Source organism: Pimephales promelas, chromosome 24, assembly GCF_988280905.1.
Source record: "Pimephales promelas chromosome 24, fPimPro1.hap1.1, whole genome shotgun sequence".
NCBI lineage: Eukaryota > Metazoa > Chordata > Actinopteri > Cypriniformes > Leuciscidae > Pimephales > Pimephales promelas.
In genome coordinates this window covers 14,962,826-14,983,967 of record NC_142792.1, presented here as the reverse complement: position 1 = coordinate 14,983,967, position 21,142 = coordinate 14,962,826, and the positions used below count along the sequence as shown (strand labels likewise).

The 21,142-nt window shown below is 36.5% G+C and overlaps 1 protein-coding gene across 2 annotated transcripts; it reads left to right on the top strand.

Moving 5' to 3' along the window:
* Window positions 1-44: 44 nt before the first annotated feature.
* etnk1 (ethanolamine kinase 1) lies at window positions 45-13,152 on the top strand. Of its 2 annotated transcripts, XM_039668429.2 has the most exons (8): window positions 45-307; window positions 4,321-4,580; window positions 5,298-5,438; window positions 6,383-6,525; window positions 9,615-9,698; window positions 9,797-9,957; window positions 12,768-12,841; window positions 12,931-13,152. In XM_039668429.2, the coding sequence occupies exons 1-8, from the start codon at window positions 161-163 to the stop codon at window positions 13,001-13,003; spliced, it is 1,083 nt and encodes a 360-aa protein (XP_039524363.2). In that variant the 5' UTR covers window positions 45-160; the 3' UTR covers window positions 13,004-13,152. The 2 variants fall into 2 exon arrangements, with proteins under 2 accessions (XP_039524363.2, XP_039524364.1); XM_039668430.2 differs by lacking the exons at window positions 12,768-12,841; window positions 12,931-13,152 and adding an exon at window positions 8,093-8,187 and having other exon boundaries at window positions 60-307; window positions 9,797-9,940.
* Window positions 13,153-21,142: the final 7,990 nt, after the last annotated feature.

The window sequence follows — 21,142 nt, the reverse complement described above, 5'->3', positions numbered from 1 at the left end:
AATACAGAACCGACTGAAAAGAACGATTGACTCGCGAATCGAACAGCACCACTGGAGGCGTAACCGTGCAGAACCTGAGCTTAAATCCGCACCCTGCTTTACATTATCGCATTCATTGAATCTTCCCCGTCTCAGAGCAGCAGCAGCGAACATTACAGCAATGGCAAAGTACATCCATGTCCCAGAAGGCGCACCGGCGGTTCCTAAATTAGACGTGACGGTAGATGAGCACGATTACAGAGCCGGAGCGCTGAAACTCATCAAGACCCTCAGACCCCACTGGAAACCTTCTGAGGTCAAATTGAAGGTAATTCTCATGTCTTATTTCGTCGCTTACAATTCGGGTGGTCTCACGCCGACCCCAACTGGAACAGAGAGTCGGCATGTGCCCACTGCAATTCGTTTAACGTCTTATATAATGCAAAAAGCGAAGTTTTCGTGCTGCGCCTTGAAATCGTGAGCTGCGTCACCAGATACTAGACCCCGTCGCACCATGGCGCTAAGCAGAGACACAGCAGCCAATGCGAGCTGTCAAAGCGCTTATGTTGGAACACTCATTCATTAAAATATATTGCTCTTGCATGTAGTATTTATTGCACCAGTACAATTGCAGCAACAGTAATAAATATAAAGCAAAATTCAAAGGGAGGAAGGTGGGTGGTGGATCCTTGGGAATTGTGCATTTGCTAGTAAATTACTTCTTCTTTTAAATTACTTGGTATCTATTTTATGTTTTTACTTCTTAAAACTGTAGAAAAAGTATTCCAATAGTGGTTAGTATATTTTTCATTTAGCTAGCTACTCTTAGCTAATTGTTCATACTAGTAGCATAGCTAAAAATGCTGGGTTGTTTTAACCCAATTTTGGGTAAAATATGGACAAACCCAGCCATTGGGTTAAAAATGTCATTTAAAAATGTAACCCAATGGCTGGGTTTGTCCATATTTTACCCAAATTGGGTTAAAACAACCCAGCATTTTTAGAGTGTATGGAAGCTTTGTTGCCCAAATTATTCGTTTCCCAAAATATAAAAAAATTACGACTTTTTATCTCAGAAATCGGACTCATTTTTATTTATTTTTTGCAATTGCGAGTTTAAATCTCACAATTGTGACTTTTTCTCAGATTTGCGAAATATAAAAACCTAATTGCGAGTTATAAAGTCAGAATTGAAAGATATAAATTTGCAATATAGAAATAAAATCTCGCAATTCCGAGAAACAAAGTCAGAATATAAACTCACATTTATGACTTTTTCCTCACAATTACGAGTAAATATCTCACAATTCTGGCAAGTTGTTGACTTGTTTTTTCAGAATTTTGAGGTATGAACGTGTGATTCTGACATTATTCTGAGTTTGTCTCGCAATTATGACTTCATAACTCACAATTGTTTTATATCTCGCAGAAAAAAGTCGGAATTGTGGGATATGACCTCGCAATCGCAATAAAATAATAATTGAATAACTGAATTGAATTCTGAGATATCTCAGAACTGCGAGTATATATTTCGCAATTCAGACTTTATAACTCACAATTACGAGTTTGTCTCACAATTTGGAGAAAAAAAAAACGTCCAAATTGCGTGATGTAAACGCACAATTGTGAGAAAAAAAGTCAGAATTGTGAGATAAAATGTATTCTTTTTTTTAAATCAGTGCTGGAAACAAGCTTCCCTATATTACGTACATTCTAGTGACAAGTTCTTGTTTAATTGCCACGGGTAGCAAATTGCAAATTTAAATCACCATTAAATTCTACACTGTAAAAAGTGGTAAGCTGAAATTGTTCCCTTAATGATGTATTTATACCTGATCTAATTAATAAAAAAGTATTAAACAATATTTTTATATAATATAACTTTGTTTGTTATTAGTGTATTACAATAGTTGCTGATATTCCTATTCTAGTTTTATTAACTATTAATTATGTGTAGGTACTTAATTCGATCCCAATAGTTGTCTTATTCCAATTTTGCTAGTTTATGTACTAGAACCAATTGATGAGGCTTTTGGTTACACTTTATTTTAAGTTGTCCATTTTACAGTGTAATTAAACATTTAAGTACTGGGTAATAATTAGGTTAGCATTAGGGTTCGTTGCACGTAATTATGCACAATTTATAGTAATTACAATCGTAACTACATGTAACAAGGGCACTGTAAAATAAAGTGTTAACGACATTAAAAAAAATTAAATTCAGTCGTTAATGATTTGTAAAAAATGATATAACTTAGTAATGCTAGGTAATGTTCTTAATGAAAGTTATATTTATTTCACTTCTGGGTGGGGTGTTTATGACATACACTATGTATGAGGAAGATATTTTCCAAATTTTCTTCCTGCAGCAGTGCATTATCATCATACAGCATTCCTCATTTCTAAAATGGGCCGACGTCAATATTTGTGTAGGACAGTCAAAGTAGAGACATTTGTTTGCTATCCAGTGAAGTTACTGTAAGACTATTAAGTGAATGCTTACAGCTGCTTACCCCACTGCAGTCATACATGATTGATTAACCTGAGATGGGTGGAATCAAGTACAGCGAAGGAGTTTTCCAAGAACAAATACACTTCATATGACTCCTCATTCTCCTTGATGTTTTCAGTCTTTCCAGACAAGCAACATTTCAGTTTCTTGGAAGCTTTTAAATCAGTTCCACTTATTGAGTAGCCTCTATGTATTGTCTGTTGACCACGACAATAACCATGTTTAATGTGACGGTTCAAGTTTCCGTCACCTTGGTGTTGTTAATGTGATAGAAATCTTTTCTTTAACTGTGAAGACACCTTGAATCAAGTTTTTCAAGTGCTTAGTAATGCCATTGGATCGAACGTCCTCTGCATTTCTGATTGAGATTGAGTCGTGTGGAAATTTCCATCATTTAGGGCCTAATTGCTGTTTTATTGGTCATACAATGATTTTGCCAGAGTAATTATTTGGTTTTTAAAGAGCATCCAAACAACATTAGACCCCATTGATCTTCACTGGATGAAAAACAAAAACAAAGATATTTTTCATTCAAAAACCATACAGGTTTTGAGCGACATCTGTCCCTTTAAGTTCCAAATAAACCCTAAATGAACTCACTTCCCCATTATAGGATAAACCCCACGTCTGAAGGCTTCATTCCGAAGTCTGTAATATATTCTTGTAATCTGAACACATTTTAGCCTGAGGTGCGGAACAGTGTTTCCTTGTATAAACAGAGTTGGTACGGGTGTGTCACTTCGCTCGCATGTGGGAGGGAAATTAGATGTGTATTGGGTTGTTTTCATCAACTTTGAAACAAAATTGAGGGCTCAGCACATGCCTCTGACCCTGGCAGAAATCAAATTCCTGACGTTCCGCCCAATGCCAATCAATCCCAGATAGTACAGATGATTATGGCCTGGAATGCTCGGTGTCCCAAACACGCTCCATTAGTAGACAATGCAAATTTCTTCAGCTCGGTCACACTGAATGCAACAGCTTTTGTGCTGGTTTTGATCCTAAATAAATTCGTTGTTTTGGTTACGTTAAAGGGTTAGTTCACGTTGAAATTAATTATTGAATGTTTTAGCTTGCCTCAAGGGCATCCAAGATGTAGGTGTCTTTGTTTCCACAGTATTTTCAATTTTGATATTTTTAGGTCAAATCGTTCTTATCTATCAGTCATATAATGGAGGTCTATGGGGTCCACCTCAAAGAGCATGCACAGAGAAGTCATAATTAAACATGATCTAATGACTCGTAAATGTAAGTACACAATGATGGCATAAGACACGAAACAAGCGGTTTTATGTGAGAAAACGAACAGTATTTATATCGTTTTACCTCTTGTAACCACAGCCACGTCCAAGTGATCTGAAGGCATAGGCGCTTCTATCTGGACTTCCGGGGCTCTTCGCCGGTGCGCTTGCGCAGATAGAAGCGCCCTGGCCCTCAGAATACTTGGACGTGGCTGTGGTTACAAGAGGTAAAACGATATAAATACTGTTCGTAAATACTGCTCTTTAAGGTGGACCCCATAGACCTCCATTATAAGACTGACAGACAAGAACGGTTTGACCTAAAAATATCAAAATTGAAAATACTGTGGAAACAAAAACACCTACATCTTGGATGCCCTTGAGGTAAGCTAAAACATATGAAAAGTTTTGTTGATTCATCTTTTTTGTATACATTTTGCATTCATCTGATCAAACGGCGAGAAAACCTAAAAGGAACTCGAGGCATGTGATGCTGATGCCAACAAAGAGTCTTTTAATGTTAACCTCAAACCATCTGAGCGAGCTGAAAACGATGACCTCTTTCATTTTTTCTTCCTCTTTCTGCAGTTTTTCACCGACGGCATCACAAACAAGCTGATCGGCTGTTACGTCGGCGGGTCCATGCAGGAAGTGGTCCTGGTACGGGTCTACGGGAACAAGACGGAACTGTTTGTGGACCGTGAAAACGAAGTGAAGAGCTTTCGTGTCCTGCAGGCACACCGGTGCGCGCCACGCCTCTACTGCACCTTCAACAATGGCCTGTGCTATGAGTTTTTAGAGGGTGTGGCCCTGGAGCCCGAGCACATCCGCAGCTCCGCAGTCTTCAGGTTAGAAACTGTATGTTCAAATGGGCTGATTAGACCTAATTGATTCAGAGATGGAGCGTTGACCTCTAACTAGACAGACACTTGTCTCATAACCCCAAACCATACCCAGTAATCACTTAAGACGTGAATGACGCACTGCACTCTTTCTCTCGCACACTGACCCAGGCCTCCTGCCAAGATGTGTCGGGTCTCAGACAGCTGTGAGAGAACAAGGCTACTGTGTTAGCAGGGTGATGACGTGATAAAATGTCGGCAGTTGAACTATTTTAAATGCACTGTATAAAAAACAAAAAGTTTGGGGTTGGTAAAAAAATGAATGCTTTTATTCAGCCGTTAATTGATCATAAGAGACTGTTTTCAACATTATTATTAATAATAAAAAGGTTTCTGAACCACCAAATCAGTATATAAGTGACACTGAAGACTGGCTACTAAAAATGAAGCTTCGCCATAAAGCTTTGAAATAAATGTCATTTTAAAATCTATTCATATAGAAAACTGTTTTTTTTTAATTGTAATAATATTTTACAATATTACTGTTTTCACTGTATTTTTGACCCAATAAATGCAGCCTTGGCGGGTGAGCATAAGAGACTAAATCAAAATCGTACCGACCCCAAACTTTTGAACGGTTTGTAAGTATATAACATACTGTAGGGTTCAAAAATGAAAACTGAAACTAAACCTGAAAATAATCCGATTTGATTTGGTTTACAGGAGCATTGCAAGACAGATGGCAAAATATCATGCCATACATGCCCACAACGGCTGGGTGCCCCAGTCAGACCTCTGGCTGAGAATGAGCAAGTACTTTTCTCTCGTTCCTACACATTTTGAGGACCCTGAGATGGACCAGAGGTGAGCTTTAAATTTAAGGATTGCACCGTGTTTTCAAAGCCGTACATATGGTGAAATTATGCTTTGGGGTTTTTTATCAGCAAAGCAGAACATGTAGTGTCTTAGGCTTGTTACACCCTGAAACTGTCAGTACAAAGAGTTTGAGAACTTCACTTGCTATGACGTACAGAAAATAAAATAAATAAAAGAAAATATGCTGTGGTTTAAAAAATCCTCCCAGTGCTCCCATGACTCATTCTGGCACAGATACACTTGTTTGCACAGGTGCAAGTTCAGAAAAACACACATTAAAAAAATACAAATTCATTTAGCATAAATAATCTGAAATAATATTTTTTTTAAATAACTCATTTGAAAGATAGCCTCTGAATGTGCTTTACAAAAGACGACTAAAAGACGAGGCAAGATAATAAATGAAAAAATAATCATCAATATCAAAAAGAGAAATTTAGAAAATTAGATTTAAAGTCAGGCTCTCTAATGTCAGCAAATACTGTCTATTGAACCATTTTTGCAGACGCAACAAAATTTGTACATTGTCGGAAGGAAATGTGAGTGGTGCTTGCCTTGTACGTGCAAAACTGGGACATGGAGTTTGCTTTCTTTACCACATTCCTATGTATGTTGCTAGAGTGATAGTCCAAATTAAGTTTGAGCAAAATAAAATAGTTCAGATAGGTTTGAATTTAGTGTAGGATTAAAAATGGATTATATTCATGCCTTTGGTTGTTGTCACAAGATTGCAGTGTCTCTGTGGTTACTTTACTATTTATAGACAATCATTTTTTTTTTTTTTAAAGTAGTCTTGCATCAGACCCGGAAATGAAGGTTTTTATCTGATTGAGTAAGGCAGGTATGGGTACAATGTGCCTTAAGTGAATCACACTGGAACACAGAAGCTTGTTTGTGTTTTCTGAATGCGTCTATGTGTCATTTGTGCCCAGGCTGAACAGTGAGGTGCCCAGCTCCGCGTGTCTTAGAGACGAGATGATCTGGCTTCAGCAGAACCTTTCTAAACTGGGTTCCCCAGTCGTTCTCTGTCACAACGATCTGCTCTGTAAGAACATCATCTACAACCAAAAGGAAGGTGAGTCCTACAAACCCCAACAGCTTCCTTGAGCCACAGCGTTTGTTTCCCCAACCCCCCTGCCTAAGGTAGGCTTCAATTCAGTGTTTTCACCTCTGAAATATAGCGTGGATGACATTTCCTAAAGGATGGTCAAATTACATTCTCATCCAATTTCATCAAGGGATCAGGAGAATCCACTGGTTTCCTTAAAATGTGTTTTCTGTTCTTGAAAATCAAAAGCAAAAGTGTGTTTGTGTTCGCTTTGGGGAATGTTGCTGTGATGCTGTTTACTCCCTTCACGGTGTAGAGATTGGCGACTGTCTGCGCTACCTGAGCCACAGGATGGAGAGTGAGAGGGCGTGACTCCGGTCATTCCTGTTATGCAGAACCTTTTCATTTCTGTGAATATATTTTTTTAAGAAATAAGGAAGTATTTTAATAAAACACTATACCAGAATTTCATAAATACGCTGTGGTCAGGCGTAATTCACTTCAGCTTTATTTTTACAATGGAAAAAAATAAATAAATAAAAGCTAAAATAATATGTTTTTAATGTTTTATGTTATTCCATGCGTATTTGAAAAGGAAAATTTCAATTGGTATTATTGACAGTTTTATTAATATATTTATGATATATTTGATTGGATGTTTAAGGTGTTAAAACTAAAAAATATATAAATGATTAACTGGAAATAATAATGTGTATTACTACATACATAAATAAAAATTATTAAAATTATTAATTGATTTCCACTATAAAGTGGGCTTTATATTTTATCCAATACATCAGAACATATATGATTGGGAAAAATAAAATCATCAGCATAACAGGAATGACCCACATGGAAGAATATAAGCATGAGAAAATGGCTGGTCTGCCACAGTAGTAGTGTGAGAACGTGTAGTTCCCGTCTCTCACCTTTTTTTTTTTTGAGGCTTTCAAACCGATTATCACGTGACCAGCATGTATCAGCTGCCCTAAAGGTATCAGTTGCCCCTTAAAAACTGTTCTTGGAGCAGTAAATTATTCACAACACACGATTACAGATTGGGTCATGGAAATCTGCTTCGAGAACAGGGCTTGGAGGCAGCTACGACCTTGGGCACTTGTTTGCATTTGAACTTCGAGAGAGGAAGGAGGCTCTGTTTTCAGAAAAAAAAAAAAAAAAAAAAAAGACAAGCCACTTCCTTCAACTCGCTTTTAACACAAACTGTGGGGTGGGAGGAAGTTTTCACAGTAAAATGTTTAAGTTTGTGACAACCCTGCACACTCAGCCCCCTCCCCTTCATGCCCTATAGAAGGCAAGAGCCGGGAGCGTTACGCAACAGTCCGAGAGCATACATGTTTTTGTTGTCAGGGAGTCAAATAAGTTTGAGAGTCCCACAGGCTCGACCTGCACAGGAAGCCATCGTGGCATTTGCATAGAGCCAGTAACTTGAGGGGGGGCCTCATTGGATGGCTAATCGACCAATGGGGATGCTGTGTGGCGGGGGTGTGCGTTTATGAGATGAGCCGTGTTTGTTCTTAAAGGGGGAGGTGCCCAATGGCCTCTCTGCAGTGAAGCTGTGTGTGTTCTGTGACAGATGTGAGTTTGCCCAAATCTCTTCATCTGCTGCACAGGGCTATAGCCACTGACTGGAGGTGTTCAGTGTGTCCCGCTAGGACGCCACCGGGTCCGGTAACCACCTCATGTGTCTCTTTCTGTAGACCAACACTTCTGTCCAATGTCAAACAAACTTTTTTTTTTACACACCATAAGCTCTAGAGCACTGGCCATATGCAAAGCCATACAGGACATAAACACACATTTGGTGCACTAATGTTACATGTAACTTATCAGGCAGTGATTTAACGAATAATACATTACACATATGTAGAGCGAGAGGAGTAAGGGTTTGTATTCTGAAGTCAACACACTGTTCACACATCACCTGACCAATCAAATCATTGCTTGCTAGACCACTGCTACACAGACTATGTGCCACTAGATGGCGACGTCGCCCATTTTCTCTCCTTTACCTTCTCTGTCCTTCCAGCCCCGGGCTTACAGTACAGTCGTCTTCTATGTATTTTCTAAAGCTGTAAACCTTTCTTTAACCTGAAATGTTTAGCCATTCTTTGCCTTTCTTCATTTTTATTTCACTCTTTTTCCTTTCACTGTTGAAGACTGTTTGCGCAATGCGCACTTTCTTTGCCAGCCAAGAGATTTCCTGGAAACAGTCAAAAACTTGCAGTGACTTGCCAACTTTTGAATTGTGTGTTTTCATTTGAAAATACCCTAAAATGAATAATAATAATTCTAATTTTGATCATGATTTTTTTAAAAACAAAACGAAAATTGATTGCAAGTTTTTAACTTTTCACCTCAGCAGACTTATGTAAATAAATGATTCATCAATTAGATACACTTTTTAAAATTAAAAACATGTTATTTTAGCTTTAAAAGATGGATTATAATTTTTATATTATTATTAATATATTTATTATTATAAAAGCTTTAACATTAAATTTCACCATTATAAATTAAGACAATTTTTATTTATGTGGAAATGAAACGTGACATGGTTTATACTGGTATAACGAACATTGGTATTACGTTGCATTGTGATCTGAGAGACAGTAGCTATTTTTTGCATAATTTCCAAAATGATCAGAATTTGAGTATTTTAAGTCAGAAACTATATATACATGTTTTTGCCCATCTCACACATAAAATCTAAATCATCCAATAGCCTTGATGGATTTAAAAAAAAAAAATGAAATATTTGCTGTTTAAACTTAAAGTGTCCCTAATTGAAAAATCACCTAACTAATAGCATGCTGTTTTTTTCCCGCATGAAATCTGTCCCCATGTCTTATTCTCTTTCTGTCATTTGTTTATTCTTTGTTGTCTTGCACCAGAATGCAAATCCTTACTCCTTTTCCCAGATGTGATTTGATCAGTCATGTAAATAGCAGAAAATGTCCATGTAGTGTTGGTTTGCTAATACAGGCAATAGATTGTTACAGTAAAAAAAAGAAAAAAAGAAAAAAAAGAACAAGGGTTAAGAAGGCAATGCCCATGAGCTTTTCTAAACAAACTCCTATTTGTTTCCCCTCCTGCAGGAAATGTCAAATTCATTGACTACGAATATGCTGGGTACAATTACCAAGCCTATGACATTGGGAATCACTTCAATGAATTTGCAGGTAACGCTATAAGACCTGAAAATGAAGCTATTCTAACCTGCGTAAGCAAAGATTTCTAATGTGAGTGGTTGTGCGTGTGGCCGCCGTGTGATTGACAGGTCTGAATGAGGTGGACTACACCCATTACCCTGGGCGAGAGCTCCAGCTGCAATGGCTCCGGTCCTATCTGGAGGCCTACAAGGAGTACAAATCACAGGGCACACAGGTCTCCAACACTGAAGTGGAGTTGCTGTACGTGCAAGTCAACCGCTTCGCCTTGGTGAGTTGAAACTGGATTTATCCGCCACTATCTGGAGTCGTGACGCATTTTGATCCATCTGCACCCTGCCAAACTAAACATCAGGCTTTTGTTTTTTCTCAATTTAATTACTTTCTTTAATGCATTTTACAAAGCAAACTGGAACATCGTGAGCCGTTTAACAATTTAGCAGGTAGATGGTCATTAGTGACGGAGACCGAGGTATGAATAGTGATCGCGAGTAGTCAGGGAAGGAGCCTTGACATCCTGCACACCTTTATAGAGATTCGCAGGCATCTGATAAGAGGGCCGGTGGGTGTGTGCGTGTGTGTATTCTTTGACGATTGAGTCGCACACCTGCTCTTTAGTCCATGCTTGATGATGTTATTTACTTCAGAGAGGAAAACTAATTGAATATCCAGTTTGTCACAGTTCAGTTATTGTGATCAATAGACGTGTTAAAAGCAGGCAGACATGTTTTAATTTCCAGTTTGTCAGGAGGGGCACGGTTTTCTCTCCCTGGCCCTGAGAAGGACCTTGAGAGACGCTAAAACAAATGCCAGAGGAATGCCACAGTGTGTTTTGTTGAAAAAGACGGCGCGTTTTGTTTCTTATATTTTGGATTCCTTTTCTGAAGCCTTATTTGCAAGCTCAGAGAAAACCGAAGCGATACCCAAGAATAGTATATTAATCAGAATATGGGCATTTTCTGATTACGTAGTCGTAATGTAAACGCACTAACCTGCCATAAACCGATTTAGCCATAATTAATAAATAAGACAGCTGGATTATGCCTGTATTATTTATAAATGGCTGATCAGAATACATGATCTACCTATATTATGTCATTTAGATGATATAATGTCAAACAAAGGTAATTTTGGTTGATGTGAGTAAGAGTTGTGTAAAGATGCTGTAAATAAAAAAGCTGATAAAGCCTATTTTAAATGGCTACAAAGTGGAAATCAATAGAACATTTACAGAAATTGTTCACACAATAATTTTTATGATTTATACACCCTGCCATTCAATAGTTTATGGTCAGACGGTCAGTATGTTTTTTTAATTGAAAGAAATTCACATTTTTATTCAGCAAGGATGCGTTAAATTGATCAAAAGTGAGAGTATGTGATTGACATTAACATAATATTTTAAATTGTAATAATATATCACAATATTACTGTTTATTCTGCATTTTTGATCAAATAAATACAGCCTTGGTGAACCTAAGAGACAAAAAAAAAATGACTGACCTTAAATTTTTGAACAGTAGTGTTTTTCTTAACGCTCAGCTTTAGTGTGGCACCTTAAGGTTTACAAACAATCTTCACATGCTTCGGCCAGGAGACATGGAGTTTTATAAAAGATGGTCTGAATATGCTCAGAGAGTGATTGAGGGGGTTCAGGACCCTTGGATCTGTCGGAGACAAACATTTATTCTGTGCAGTTGAGTGAAAAACAGGATAGAGACTTTATTATAGGCCAGCAGACCCGTGATCTTTACTCACATGATGGCAGGAGTGATTCAGTCTCATAAGAAGGGCTTTTATATATTTATATATATATATATATATATATATATATGCCACATTTTATAAGCTTTTACTTTGCTGTCAGTGATCCAGAAGCAACACAAATAACTTCCATGCGGTTATCTTTTTTCCTTTTTTAATGGCTCCGCTAAAAGGAAGCAGTCTTTGCTCAGAAAGGCGTGGGTCAAATGTTTCCAAGCAACAATACAACATACAATCTGTCACAGTTAACTCCAGTGTCAGGGTGAATCCAACAAAGCCTGTCTAGAAGATTTCCGAGTCTTATTTTACCCCGAAAACTAATTTCTTTTTTTTTTAAATAAATATTAATATATTTATTAAATGAAGCCTGTTATAACAGTTAAGCACCCACCTCGTCATCTTAATGAAAAAAAAAAAAATAAATCACATTTTGATATATATATATATATATATATATATATATATATATATATATATTAGGGTAGTATTTGTATAAAATAAATATAGTTATGTCTAAATTTTTTTTTTCTTTAAATAAAGCCAAAATTATTTGAGGTTCTAAATAGTTTCATATGTAATATATAATATATGTATATATAAATCAGCGATTATTTACATACATTGTTTAAAATAGTTATATTTATATACTATATTTATTAATACTTTGAAATACATTTCATTTTTATATGATCAGTTTTTAATTTTATGTACTTTTGTCATTTTTATTTTATTTGATACATTTAATTTCCGGTAATTTTTAAGTTACTGTAGTTGCCATGTTTTTCATCTAATATTGAAGCATTATTTCAATTACCATTTTTTTAATTGACAATGCTGATATGAAAAAATAAAATTATATATATATATATATACAAAGTATATATATTATGCATTTTGTTATATATATATATATATATATATATATATATATATATATATATATGTATAAATAATTCTTTTTTATTTATATGCAGAATGACATTTTTCTTTGAGGTTTACCGGCCAAAATACCCTGATTTCTTCCTCTGTAAAAAAAAAAAAAAAAGTAAATAAAAAGTTAGTTACACCTTATTTTAAGGGGTCCATGTTACAGTGTAAGTCTAAATTTAAGTACTAAGTGCTAATAATGAACTTTATTTACTATAGGACTAGGGTTAGGATTGGGGTTTGATTTAGGGTTAGTTGGATGTAATTATGCATAATTTATAGTTATTACTCCAGTGCATACATGTGACAATGACACTATAAAATAAAGTGTTACCCAAGTTAAAGCTATCCTAATTTTTCCTCCTGGTATTTGGTTTTGGTTCTCCCCAGGCATCTCATTTCTTCTGGGGACTGTGGGCATTAATCCAAGCTGAGTACTCCACCATTGACTTTGACTTTTTAGGGTAAGTTTTAGCTTCTCAACAACAATGTCCATATAATTAAGGTTTGAACAATGCATTCTCACTCTTGACCACCAAATTTTCTCCTGCAGATACGCAGTTCTCCGTTTCAGTCAGTACTTCAAGATGAAGCCGGAGGTGACGTCACTGCACCTTCCAGAATAATCTCTCAGGTCGTGTGTTGCTACTCTAGAGAAGGGCTCCCCCTGGTGGACACTAGAACTAGCTGGAGGTTTCTTCAGTTCGTAGACTGAACACTGCACTTACTTGTCTGAACACATCATTTTAGATAAGCCCCAAAATAATTTCCGAACTCAAAGTTGGTTTAGTGTTATAGAAAACCAAGTACCCAAGTCGTCCTCCTCCTCCTCGCCTTTATTTGGCGGTTGAGACCAGTGCCCTAGTTCATGAAATTGCCAATTGAGGAAGCAAACAACTGACAAAAAGATGGCTTACTCCAGAGCCTTGACTTGCCAATGTACAGTATGTGCAGAGTGAGCCTTGGAGAATCACAAATAAAGAAAAGCTCCCCAGATACCGATCCTCCAAGGACAGGGAACCTCAGACAACAACAATTATTATCAGAAGACAGAGAGGACGGCCACCGGGTCTGTTTTTTAGCAACTAACCATCATCCTAAAGGTCATTCCTGCTTGTTTACACAACTTTTAAGGGGATAAATCTGTGTACTGTAAGATAATATTGGGCTTACTGTATTGATAGTCACTGATTCTGTCTAAACGGCGAACTTCTGGCCTGCCTGTTCCAACGAGGGTTGTTCTTGGCACAGCTGTGGTAAAAGATGTGTGATTCAGGGACCAATAGAAGCTTCGTTGTTTGTTTTTGGCAGACGATTCTTCCCTCATCATGCCACTGTGAACCACTGTATACCGCATTCATAATTGTTTTCTCAGCGTGGTGCTTGGAGAAGGTAGACGCACAGTAGCCGGGGCTACAATGAGCCGGTAGCTAATCTGAAGCCCACACCAAAGTGCTGATATTTCTTGCTTGTACATTATGCACATGTCTATTTTTCCACATTAGAAATAACATGGTAATATTTGCAGTTCGAACGGTGGATTTTGTACTTATTTAAATGCCTCTGGTAAAGAGATTGCTCGTGAGCCGTGTACTTTTTTTTTCTCGGAGGTCTTGGTGAATTCTTTGTAATGGATGTCATTTTTGGAAGCCTTTTGCTAGATGCACTAAAGCTTTTGTATTCATAATCCCCGTCCGCATTACAGGCCTTTTTGCACAAAACCGACTGCTTTGAGAAGAAAACAAGTCCCCACTTTATCTTGCGATGGGCCATTCTTTCTGCTTAAGAAATAGTTATGACCACATGTTGGGAGTTGAGATTTTGGTAACACTTTATTTTACTGGGTCCCCGTTACACAATTTTTGTTACTAAATTGAACTGCTATAGTAAATAGTGTTTATTTGGATCCCACACAGTAATTAAGGTCAGAAATTAATTTGGCCTTGGCACAAAAAAGTCCTAGAAATTAAAATGTCCTTGTGTTAAATTATTATTATTTTTATATAGTATATACATATTTTTGTATCTGTTACAAACACTACTACTGTTCAAACGTTTGGGGTCAGTAAGATTTTTTTTTTTTTTAAATAAGAAATAAATACTTTTATTCAGTTATTTTTTTGCTATCCTGAAAGATAAACGATTAATCGCGATTAATCGCACCCAAAAATAAAAGTTTGTGTTTACAAAATATATGTGGGTGCACTGTGTATAATTATTTTGTATATATATATATATATATATATATATATATACACACACACACATGCTTGTATATATTTAAGAAATATTTCGATTTATTTATAATTTATATATAAATATTTTATATATAAATAATATTTTTTTCTTAAATATACATGCATGTGTGTGTATTTACAGTATATATATACAAAATAATTATACACAGTGCACCCACATATATTATGTAAACACAAACTTTTATTTTAGATGCGATTAATTGCGATTAATCGTTTGACAGCCCTAATTTATATTAAACATTTCTTTTAAGTTTGTACTGCATTTTTGATCAAATAAATGCAGCCTTGATGAGACTTCTTTCAAAAAACCTTAGAAAAACATACTGACCCTTAGCTTTTGAACAGTAGTGTAATATTTGTTTTCATGATAATGTATTCTTTGCTGATTTAGTTGTGTTTTTAGACCATTTCAATTAAGTTATTTGAAATCAAATAGATATAAAAAGAAAAAGAACAGCCATCATTAATGCCTCTGAAAATCATTTCCAGTTTCTGACGCTGCTCATGAGCAATGTAATATAAAGTGTGATCAAGATTTTTCCAGTGAGTTTTCTAGCTCTGAGACTTGCCTTCGCACCGCCTGGCTACCCTCATTTACCTCACTTTCCTGAGTCAGTTTGCCTATAATTACAAACAACCACATACAATTGTGTAAATACTAGAAACTGTGAACTTCGGGTTGTTTTATTGTATTTTGAAGTATGCTTCTTTTCCTAAGCCAGTTCTTTTGTAACTGTCAAGCTTGCACCTTGATAATGCTTTTGAACTGTCAAGGACCACACAGAATGCTAAGTTTTTTCTTTTTCTTTGCTTTTTTTTGGATAGTAATACACCCAGAACAGTTCACCATAATATTGGGAAATATATAACAGTCTACGATGATTAACTGATTCCTTTGCACTCTTAATCATTTGTATAAAACCGGAAGTGACGTGGTCTCAACTATCATCCAATGAAGTGCTTCTGGTGAACATATAATGTACAAAACTGCCTCATGCAAGCATCTGTTGGCGGTTTTTTAGAGTAGGTGTGTATGTACAACTGTAATTAAACTGTAAAAGAAAATCTTTGCTTATTATTAAACGATGTTTATTGTTCGCTACTAAACAGGGATATTCTTTTATCTAAACAGAAGTACTGTCAAGTAGATTTAATAATAATCTGGGGATGAAATCCTGAAGTGTTGTATTGTAGATTCTGTTTCAAATCATTTGAATGGAAATAAAATTCTACAAGTTTATTTGCCCCGTTTCATGTCTTGGCTTCTCTTTCTGCTTAAAAGTAAGGGATGCGCACTCTCAGGAAAAAAGGTACAAAAGCTGTCGCTGTACCTTTTCAAAAGTAGGCCTACCTAAAGGGTGCATTTTGGTACCTTAATGGTACATATTAGCACCTAAAATATATTAGCACCTAAATGTACATATTAGCACCTAAAATGTACATAATAGCACCTAAAATGTACATATTAGCACATAAAATTTGACATATTAGCACCTAGATGTCCATATTAGCACCTAAATGTACATATTAGCACCTAAAATTTTACATATTAGCGCCTAGATGTCCATATTAGCACCTAAATGTACATATTAGCACCTAAAATTGTACATATTAGTGCCTAGATGTCCATATTAGCACCTAAATGTACATTAGCACCTAAAATTTTACATATTAACGCCTAGATGTCCATATTAACACCTAAATGTACATATTAGCACCTAAACTTTTACATATTAGCGCCTAGATGTCCATATTAGCACCTAAATGTACATAATAGCACCTAAAATGTACATATTAGCGCCTAGATGTCCATATTAGCACTTAAATGTACATAATAGCCCCTAAAATGTATATATTAGCACCTAAAATGTACATATTAGCACCTAAAATTTTACATATTAGCACCTAGATGTCCATATTAACACCTAAATGTACATATTAGCACCTAAATGTACATAATTAGCACCTAAACTTTTACATATTAGCGCCTAGATGTCCATATTAGCACCTAAATGTACATATTAGCACCTAAATGTACATATTAGCACCTAAACTTTTACATATTAGCGCCTAGATGTCCATATTAGCACCTAAATGTACATAATAGCACCTAAAATGTACATATTAGCGCCTAGATGTCCATATTAGCACCTAAATGTACATAATAGCCCCTAAAATGTATATATTAACACCTAAAATTTTACATGTTAACGCCTAGATGTCCATATTAGCACCTAAATGTACATATTATCACCTAAACTTTTACATATTAGCGCCTAGATGTCCATATTAGCACCTAAATGTACATATTATCACCTAAACTTTTACATATTAGCGCCTAGATGTCCATATTAGCACCTAAATGTACATAATAGCACCTAAAATGTACATATTAGCGCCTAGATGTCCATATTAGCACCTAAATGTACATATTAGCGCCTAAAATGTACATATTAGCACCTAAAATTTTACATATTAGCACCTAAATGTACATATTATCACCTAAACTTTTACATATTAGCGCCTAGATGTCCATATTAGCACCTAAATGTACATAATAGCACCTAAAATGTACATATTAGCGCCTAGATGTCCATATTAGCACCTAAATGTACATAATAGCCCCTAAAATGTATATATTAGCACCTAAAATTTTACATGTTAGCGCCTAGATGTCCATATTAGCACCTAAATGTACATATTAGCGCCTAAAATGTACATATTAGCACCTAAAATTTTACATATTAGCACCTAAATGTACATATTAGCACCTAAACTTTTACATATTAGCGCCTAGATGTCCATATTAGCACCTAAATGTAGCCTACATATACAAAATGTACATAATAGCACCTAAAATTTACATATTAGTGCCTAGATGTCCATATTAGCGCCTAAATGTACATAATAGCACCTAAAATGTACATATTAGCACATAAAATTTTACATATTAGCACCTAGATGTCCATATTAGCACCTAAATGTACATATTAGCACCTAAAATTTAACATATTAGTGCCTAGATGTCCATATTAGCACCTAAAATGTGTTTCCCTTTTAAAAAGGTACAGCCCCAGTGACGGCTTTTGTACCTTTTTTTCTGAGAGTGTGCCATGAAGATTAATATTTGATGTAATTCACAGTATGTGTACAGTGTGTTTATGTAGAGCGAATCAGAACTGTAATAGGTTGAGCCACTTTTTGTTCAGAGAAGAGGTTCACGGCAGGCCCTCCTGCATTTTTTTTTTCGGAGTGTTTCAGAAAGAAATAATTATAACGGCGCTCCAGTTCAGACTGTAATTGAATTAGTTCCAGTCCCTCCAGCGACTTCCACCAAGAGCTCTGCATTAATTACCAAATTCAATATCTGTATTCACGCCTCAACTTATTTCCATTTTACAAAGGTCATATTTTAAACACTTGTCTGAAATAATTACAAGTGCAAAACATATCGATGTTTCGTTCAATTCTCGTGCCTCATTTAGGCTACATACAATATAACCCTAAAAGTTTGTTTCTTGCAGCCTTCTCAAAGTTCTCTGCACTCTTATCAAAAGCAAGATGAATCGAACAAAAAGCCCATGCAGAATGCACTCATCTATTCATGCATCCTTCTTTTTTTTCCACAACAGGTGGTAGACATGGACTAAATGACTAAAAAAAGCTTAAAAGCATCTGTAGGCAGGATGGATCAGACAAAGCTCTTATTCACAGCATCTCTTTTAACACACGGCAGGAAGGGTGTAATAAAGCAATATGCAGTTATGGAAGTGTGTCTCATAGAGACAAGGTCATGATAATACGGTTTGAGGAATAAAGATGTAAAAGCCGCTGGGTTTGTGAGCCACAAACAATGTGCAGTGCGGGTCAGGGCGTTCATTCATCTTGATTAGATGTGCCAACCTAATTACAAGCGGAGGAAACAGTAATTAGCACAAGTCTCACCTCGTTAATCACAAAAGACTTCTTCAGTCTATTTTTATCTGATTAATGGCTCTTTAAACATGGGGGGATATTTATATTTGGGGTAATTGTACTCGGCGTGCTCGATCTAGTTTTATTTCACTGTAACCTCATTAGTTTTCATTGTTTAATGGAAGCTCTTGTCAAGGCTAATGTGTGCGTCTTCACAATGAGATGACTTTAATAGGCTGCAAGGCTGATCCGATGTTTGGAGGGTATTAATGAAGACGGTTTTGTTTATGGCTAGCAGCATTTATAGACATCACAAAATGGCTGGGTCAATGCTAAATCATATTATCATTCACGAATACTGAAAATCATTTAGGCAGGCAAGGTTTGTTTTTTTCCATACAATGAAAGCCATTGGGGCCGAAAACAACATTTTTGGACCCCATTACTTGCACTGTGTGGAAAAGGAAACAGTCTGAGACATTTTTAAAAGACCCTCTAGTCTTTAGGCCAATCCGTTCTCGTCCCAAGACGTCATATAACTGACGCTTTTGACCATACGTCAACATCCAATGATTTAAGGTACCCTTTAACAGCCCGTTCTCATCCCAAGACTCATATAACTGACGCTTTTGACCATACGTCAACATCCGACGTTTTAGGGTACCCTTTAAAGGGTTAGTTCACCCAAAAATGAAAATTCTGTCAGTATACTCACCCTCATGTTTTTCCAACCCCGTAAGACGTTCGTTCATCTTCGGAACACAAATTAAGATATTTAAGATGATTGTCCATAGGATTCTTGAGGGAATGACTCTTGCTGGCATATAAAAGTAATTAAAGACATCGTTAAAATAGTCTAAGTGACTACAGTGGCTCAATCTTAACTTTATCAAGCTACGAGAACACTTTTTGTGCGCCAAAACAAACAAAAATAACGACTTTATTTCAACTACTCACTTCCTTCTCTTTGAGCCTCTAGTCAGTTAACGTAGTGTGATTGTGTAGAGCTACGTCACACGTAGGCTCACTATTGGCCGACGCTGTTCATGTGTGTGATGCGTGTGACGTAAAACAACAGAAGCTTACGCTATTAAACTAGTAACCTGACTCGCGCAGAGGGAGAAATAAACGAATAGTTGAAATAAAGTCGTTATTTTTGTTGTTTTTTGCGCACAAAAAGTGTTCTCGTCATTTGATAAACTTAAGATTGAGCCCCTGTAGTCACTTGGACTATTTTAACGATGTCTTTAATGACTTTTCGAGGCCATCAATTGTCATTCCCTCAAGAAGCCTATGGACTAGTATACAGGAGTGATCTTAATACCTTAAATATCTTTATTTGTGTTCCGAAGATGAACGAAGGTCTTACGGGGTTGGAACAACATGAGGGTGAGTAAATACTGACAGAATTTTCCTTTTTGGGTGAACTAACCCTTTAATGTCAGAACGTTCCCAGAACTTTCCCTTAAGGTTAGGGGAACGTTCCCGGAACGTTCTCCTTACGTTATAGACCCCTTTTCAGTTGGTAAACATGGTGACGTTTTTATGTGGGCGGAGCTTAGGTGGAGGCAGAACGATCCCTCTGGCCGCTTCACTAACGCTAGTTAGCAAGTTTATTAGCTTGTTTTTTAACAATGATTGGAGAAAATCAGATTTTATCTTAATGTGTAAGGTCACTCACTGTCCAGGACAACGATTGTTATTTTCAAAAGTTATTTTTAACGGACAGAACCAGTCAATCACTCAATGCATGGACGATCTGACAGGATTAACGTTACGTTACCTCGGTTGAGTGGCCTGACTTCTACACCTACCTTATAGAGAAACCGATCGCAAAGAGAAACTGAGGGTATATAAATATTTAGATGCCTATAACTATGTGCTGAATGGTACAAGACTTGTGTGTACGATCCGCAGTTCTCCCGAGCCAGCACAGAGACGACGACAATGTAAAGAGTGTCATTACGGTGCGATTTTAAATCATGTGAATATTTTCTAGAAATAAAAAGTCCAGATACAACATATTCATTTTTCATTGATACTTGCACCAAACAACACAATAAAATGACATTTAATAATAATAAAAGTAATTTAAGCTCCTTATTATGTAGCCGAATCTGTGCTGGTTTGCATTGGCCGCCTCCAGTTTTCACTTTGTTTTGCCTCCAGCTAGCGCCGTGACGTAACTGTGACGTCGGCGCAAAAGGGGTCTATAGAAATGGAACCTAAAAATAACCAACATGGAATGTTCCTATAACGTTCTTGTTTGGTTCCCAAAAAATAACCTCATGGGATCATTCGGGAACGTTCTGTGTTTGCTGACACTATCTAATCCCAACCCTATCCCAGACTCTAACTGACGCCAAAGGTAAAGCGTCAGATGGATGACGCCCGCCCTAGGATCATCATCTAACTGACGTTAGGCAGTCTACAGGTTTGGAACAACATGACGGTGAGTGAGTAGCTAAATAATGCCAGAAAGTTCATTTTTCACTGTCCCTTAAAATGAATATGGTTTGATGCAGGTGCATTTGGACATTCTTTTATCAAACCACTGTGTTAGAGTTATCCGTGATATTATGGTCCATTATA

Bases quoted from the DNA above. Each gene is read 5' to 3' on its own strand.
- etnk1 (XM_039668429.2), top strand. From the start codon at position 161: ATGGCAAAGTACATCCATGTCCCAGAAGGCGCACCGGCGGTTCCTAAA. The intron at 308-4,320 runs GTAATTCTCATG...CTCTTTCTGCAG, and splicing joins CTTCTGAGGTCAAATTGAAG to TTTTTCACCGACGGCATCAC. The intron at 6,526-9,614 runs GTGAGTCCTACA...CCCCTCCTGCAG, and splicing joins CATCTACAACCAAAAGGAAG to GAAATGTCAAATTCATTGAC.